We start from the raw sequence: 6678 nt of genomic DNA, 5'->3' as shown, positions 1-6678 counted from the left end.
TAAGAAAATAACAGTATTTTAATAGTGACTTTTAACAACTGTGTAATATTACATTTTAATTGGTGGAAACAGTTTGGTGACAAGACTAACATACAGTTATGGAAAACATGAGCATAAACCTAATCACTACAATAAAAATTGTCATTTTCGAAATCCATATGCTGTCAGTGAGTACAAGCTCATAACATTTTTATGTGAGTGAATTCTGTGACAATAAGTAACAATGCAGAAAGCTATAGACACAACAGGCAGAATATCTTGTAATCTTACATATCATAAAGAGATGGCGTTTGTGATCTGTGTCATACACTATACTTATTATGTGTAACAAGAAATGTGTATTTACATTGACAACTGAGATAAAAGCAAGATATGTGCCTTGCATGACATACATTTCATAAGACTTTTGCATATCATCTGTGGAATGTACATTCATTAATAAAAGAAATAACCTACAAAATTATTTGTGCACTAAAATATCATTTTCATAATACTGAATGTAGTTTGAGGTTACAGAAGTCAGTGTTTGTTTTATTCTGTTAGCTTCCAGAATGAGAAACCAGTTTGCACCAAACACTTCAACAAGTGATTATTTATTTTGGTAACAATAGTTCATCACCTCAATTCTCACACAACAGTCTTTTACAGAGATTGTCTTGTCTATCGCTTAGGCAATTTTTTAGGAAATCTGTAAAACATTTATCAGTTTCACAAAAAAACATAAAGCTCATTATGTTTATGCTTATACATTTCATATTCAAACCTTGTTTATGTTAATATTGTGCTTTACACAATAACTGAGTGCCTATTGCTCTTCTTGTGTGGACTATATTGTTCAAGTGCTTCAGGTGGGCTGTTCATTGCACTATAGTCAATTGGGAACATTGCTGAGTATTTAGTTTCTCCTTCGTATGTTCCAAATAAGAACTGGCCAGGGCCATGAGGAAAACGGCCTAACAGGAAATTCGAGAAACACAAACGATAAATTGAGTATCGGAGTTTGTAGTCACCATTCTGAAAAACCAAACAAAGAAACCAATTAATTCTATGAAATTTACACACACACACACACACACACACACACACACACACACACACACCTGAAAGCTTATGTTTGTATTAAGACTATATGATAGAAATCTACTTTTATTATGGGTTGCTTGTGCCTCTTATCCAGAACCTTCCATTGTCTCTCTGGTACATATTCTACCCATTTATTTCGTTAAACCCCTCTTTACTTCTTTATTGCCAATTTTTGATACCCAGAAACTGCAAGGAAGAAAGCATGGAAAATACGGGTTAACATCTGTTGTGTTGACAACACAATAATTATAAACATTATTTGTTTTAATGAGCTATTACAGTATTTTCTATTGAAAAGAGAGACCTCAGTTTAATTCAGAAGACAAGCTGTAATGAATAACTGAAACTGAGTTGCCTTAAGTACAGACAACCATTCACCATATAGAGGCCTATTGGTCAACAGATACGCACATAAAGAAGTTGATGATTTTCTCATTACTATAGCTGTTGTTACCTTAGGTGGAGCAAGTGGGAAGGAAATGGAAGAGAGAAGTGGCAGGGAAAGAAAGATGAAAGGACAATGACTAAGCTGACAAGGGTTAATGAATTTTGATGAATAAAAGTATGAGGGTTGTCCTTAAAATAATGTTCCCAAGTACCTGCAGATGTGAAGAATGCTGTTACACGGGATCCAATAATGTTGGCATAGCTTGGTTCTCCATTTCCCACACTGGCGAGTTGTGTGCAATGCTCAGTCTTGGCTTGGCAGCTGGAGCACTCATTTGCATCTAAGGCCAGGTGTGAGTTATACTCTGTAATTCATTTTTTTTGTGTGCAAAGAAGACTTTGCCAGTGGACATTCATTCCCAACTGTGTGAAGTCTACAGAGAAACATGCATGAGCATACAACATGTGTGCAAATGGTGCAGAGAATTCAAAGACAGACATACAGATCTCCATGATGAACAGCACTCTGGACAGCCATCTGTTTTGGACGAAATGATTGTGAAGCAATGCTGATAGATTGAAGTGGGATGGTTCAAGAGCTCTGCAAGATGATCCTTGATGTTAGCAAGACCACAATTGACAAAATTTTGACAGATCATTTATTATATGCCACAATTTGTGCAAGGTAGGTCTCGAGAATGCTTATGGAAGACCAAAAACAGAAATGTGTGGAAGCAGCCCGCAAATTTTTTTCAGGTCTATGCAACTGATGGCAAGGAATTTTTTGACTCTATTGTCACTGAGGATGTGACCTGGGTTCACTACACAACACTGGAAATGAAGCAACAATCTCATCAGTGGAAACATTCAGCGTCGCTGAAGCCACAAAAGTTTAAATGAACACTGTCTGCCAGCTTGTTTTCAGATAGAAAGGGGTTTTTGTTGTGTGAATTCCTGCCTTCCAGTACAAATATCAACACGGACCACTACTGTGAAAAGTCGAAGAAACTTTGACATACGATCCAAAACAAGAGGAGATGCATGCTCACAAAGGGAGTGCATTTCCATCATTGCAACACTTGTCTGTGCATCATCCATGTCACAACTAGTCTTATCAAAAAATTTGGATGATTTAGATGGGATACTGTCACACACACACACACCCTACAGCCTGGCATAGCCCCAAGTGACTTCTGTCTCTTCTCTGAACTGAAGAAACACTTGGGTGGGACACATTCCACAACCTGAGAGAAGCTGGTGTGAGAGTTCTACGATGCAGGCATACAGGAGATGGTACACTGCATGCAAAAATGCATTGATCTCAATAGCAACTATGCCAAAAGTCTAAGCTTCCACTATATGCTGTTCAATGTCAATAAACATGTTTATCATTGTCAAAGATAACTGGGAACCTTATTTTATGGACAAACCTCCTAAGTACACAAATCATGGAGTTCAAATAAACGTTCACCTGATGAATAGTCTTTTTGCAAGCCACATTGTGAGCATGCATTAGGCTGTTCTAGGCGAAATGCTCACAGACCATACAGGCAGAAAAGAAATGTTTTCAGAATATGTGAGGTAGAGAAATTGGGCCATCACTAGAAATCATCCTTTTGTCTCCACCATTATACAGCAATTGTACTAGTATGGTTCAGAGGTAGCTATCATGTCTGTTGCAGTCTGGATGTCATGGTAAGTTGTAGGGAATAAACCACTAATTGCTAATGTGTTATACTGTAGTCCAAAACAGATCCAATAAATGGTAGAAATTTCTACATTTTAATAAACACTTTAAGAACTGTAACATTTTGTATATTTTAAAGATTCAGAGACATTTTCAATTTCCTTGTTTTTCCTTATTTTAGAGTAATATTATTCATTTGCTTCTGCAATGTTCCTTATCACAAGCTTTCTTCTCATTCTTTTATTACCTATCTTTCAATTAATTCTTGCAATAATATGTCCAATAGTAACTTACCGAGGTCAGATTGTCGTATGCCAAGTCAATGAATTCATCTATAGCCTTTTTTTCAAACCCAAGAAAAGATGAATAGAATATTCTGAGCTCATCCTTCGAGATGATCCCGGACCCTACAAGGAAGAATTTATATTGAAAATGCCTACAAGTATGTGAAATATTTCATTTTCATACATTATCTCTCAAAACTTAACTGTTTATTCAAACTTACCACTTCTGTTCATTACAAGGAAAATAATTTTTGCAAAGTATTGCAGCCAGAGAGGAAAGTCATACAAGTTCTGGGCAGTTTTCACTAATTTACTCCACTGTATGAGCCAGTGATCAAGACTCACTGTCTCACTGTCATCTGACGTAGTGTCCAGAAAACGCTTGTTGCACAGATTGGATTTAATAAATGTATCTACAAAGCCATTTTGCACTTCATGGAGAATGTGAAACTCTGGAGAATTTGTTGACCAGTCAGCAAAGTGACGCAATCGCTAGAAAAGAAGAAAAATTATCTTCACTAAAAATATAGTTTAGCAATGTGACAAATACTTTTCTTATAACTACTTTGTTAATTACATTTGTAACTACTGACAAATAAAAAGTAATTATATTGTTCAGCTTTTCTGTTTTATTTTCAAAGAAAATAACATTACTGATGATGATGGCTGCATAGTTATCACAGCAGATGCAGATCTGAGGTTTGGTTATGGGGGGGGGGGGGGGGGGGGGATCACAGTATGTCACTCCATGTCACTCCCTGTCACACCTCCCCCCCCCCCCCCCTCCTTTCCCCGTAATGGTGTGCAAAGAGTCATTTTATGTTCGTATTGCACATTCATGTAAGTATGGCTAATTTCTGACTTTTTTTTAAAACATATAGATATAAATTAGCAAATTCTACCCATCACCTTCAACATATTCATAAACAGAAATTCTTGTACAGAAGGGAGGGAGATGTCAAGGAGAAACATTTTCAGTTTGTTTTCAAATTTTTGTTTGCTGTCTGACAGAAAGTAAATGATCAAAAATTTTGGTGTCACCAATATGCACACCTTTTTGTGCTAAAGACAACATAATTGTGGAAAATAAATGTCATTTTTTCTTTTGGTATTGTAGTAATTTACATAATTGTTCCTTTTGAACTGTAGTGTGTTATTTACAATGAACTTCATGGGGGAATAAATACGCTGGGAAACAGTAGTCAAAATGCCTAACTCCTGAAACAGATATCTACAAGATGTTTCTGGGTGAGCACCACATGTTCTTAAAGCACAGTTTTGAGAAACCAAAATTTTCTTTCTTAGAGATGTGTTACTCCAGGACATTTTTCCACAAGATACTATTGAATGAAAATATACAGCATATATTCACTGAAGTGTTTATCTATTCCCAAGATCTGCATTGATTCGAAGTGCAAATGTGGCTGAATTGAGTTGCTTTAGAAGTTTTTTTTGTTTTTTTTTGTTTTTCAATTTAAATTATCATCAATACAGACACCTAAAATTTCTGAAGTTTCTGCACTACTTACTATTTCCTTGTCATTCATTATGTTTACTGTTGATGTAGTACCTCCAGATATGCAGAACTGAAAATGTTGTGTCTTTTTGAAATTGAGAGTGAGACCATTTGCAGGAAATTATTCAATAAAACTTTTAAGAACATTATTCCCATTTCTTTTGATGATGTTTGTATTTTTGGACTGCTTACAATATTTTTGTCATGTGCAAAAAGAACTAATTGTGCTTGCTGTTTATTAGATGGAAGGTTGTTTATACGAACAACAAACCGTAGTGGGTCAAATATTGAGCCTTGTGGATTCTCACAAATGATTTCTCCCTGTCAGAAGACTCTCCCCTGCTTACATTAGTTGAATTATTAAGTACAACTTTCTGCATTCATTTTGTTAAAGTGGTGGCTGCACCATCAATTCAATAAAACCTCAGTTTATCTAGCAGGATATTGTGATACACAGGGTCAAATACTATTGATCGGTCACAGCATTTACCTACAAGTGCTGCTTGGTTATTTAATATGCATAAAATTTGCTGAGTGAACATGTAAATGGCATTCTCAGTTGATCATCTCTTCTGAAATCGGAACAGTAATTTATTAAGGATATTATTATTACTCAAGTAGGATATCATTCTGGATTGGTAGTTTCTGACTTCTTGACATATTTCAATCTCTCTGGGTAATTACCTTGAGTTACAAATTGATGAAAATAGCTTTGTGGCTGATGTTTCAATGAGTTGAGTGATAGGGGCTAGCCACCAGCCAATCATAGTTCTCTTTGAGTGCTATATGTTTGCTGTGTTGCCGGTTTTGTAGGTGCATGCAGAACCTTGTCAAGCATGGCTGGTTGCATGTTGGCAACACTGCTCTCTACTACTACACTGTATCAGTCACGAAATTCTTTTACTTTGAGGTATAGTGACGCATTATATACTTAAGAAAAGATACCACTTATTAGAATGAGTCCTTAGCACTGTGATGGAAACACCATCAGATCTAGATGAGAGACTATAAAATTTTCTTAATTTTAGAAGGAGAAATGGGTGAGACATCTGTATGATTGATTTTTTATATGAGTAGCTTTTTCAATATATTACTTGATTTTTCTCTTGAACTGCTTGTACCTATATTTTCAACTATGGTTATTAAACACACCTGCTACTTGACAAATCATTTACAGCCCTTTCATTTAAAACCTTTTATTATGTCTCGTGTTACACTAATTTCATACAGACTTCGGTCTGTGTTGGGGAGAACTGTTCTTAGTAGTTTTTGCAGTGTGCTGCTGGAGGATCTTTACTTGTTCTTGCCAACAGATACATTTCACAGGATACTTTAATCCCTCTAGTGATCCATGATTTTTTCATGGCTGTTTAATGTCCTTTCTAATTGGTTTATGAGAAAAGACATTTTCAAATAATGATATGAATTTATAACAGAATAGATCAAATTTTGTGTCAGTATTTGAATCACTATAAATTTCATCCTACATCACCTTGTGTAAACTTTTCTTAAAAATATATGTCCTGGCATAATTAATTATTCTAACTTATTTCCAGAGAGGGGAATCTATACTGTAAGGCACTATCTTATTTATCCTAACTAACTGCACATTGTAATCAGAGAGAACATTTGCTGCAGGGCATACAGTTATTTTCGTGCTTTGAGCTTCGTCAAAGAAAACATTATCAATTAGCGTCCTGCTGTCTTTATATCTGTGTTGG

General features: G+C 35.6%; 1 protein-coding gene across 1 annotated transcript in view; it reads right to left on the bottom strand.

The window, feature by feature from the left end:
• Positions 1 to 6678, bottom strand: part of LOC126163063 (uncharacterized) — a 282388-nt gene continuing 275710 nt past the window's right edge. Inside the window, exons 5-7 of the mRNA XM_049919967.1 lie at positions 3663 to 3933; positions 3452 to 3564; positions 1 to 1014 (exon numbers count right to left, since the gene is read on the bottom strand). Coding sequence (XP_049775924.1) covers positions 787 to 1014; positions 3452 to 3564; positions 3663 to 3933 — 612 coding nt within the window. The 3' untranslated portion in view covers positions 1 to 786. The remainder of the gene's footprint in view (positions 1015 to 3451; positions 3565 to 3662; positions 3934 to 6678) is intronic.

The sequence above is a fragment of the Schistocerca cancellata genome, chromosome 1 (assembly GCF_023864275.1).
Source record: "Schistocerca cancellata isolate TAMUIC-IGC-003103 chromosome 1, iqSchCanc2.1, whole genome shotgun sequence".
Taxonomy (NCBI): domain Eukaryota; kingdom Metazoa; phylum Arthropoda; class Insecta; order Orthoptera; family Acrididae; genus Schistocerca; species Schistocerca cancellata.
Note: the sequence above shows the minus strand (reverse complement) of the source record. Positions and strands in the feature narration are given on the sequence as shown.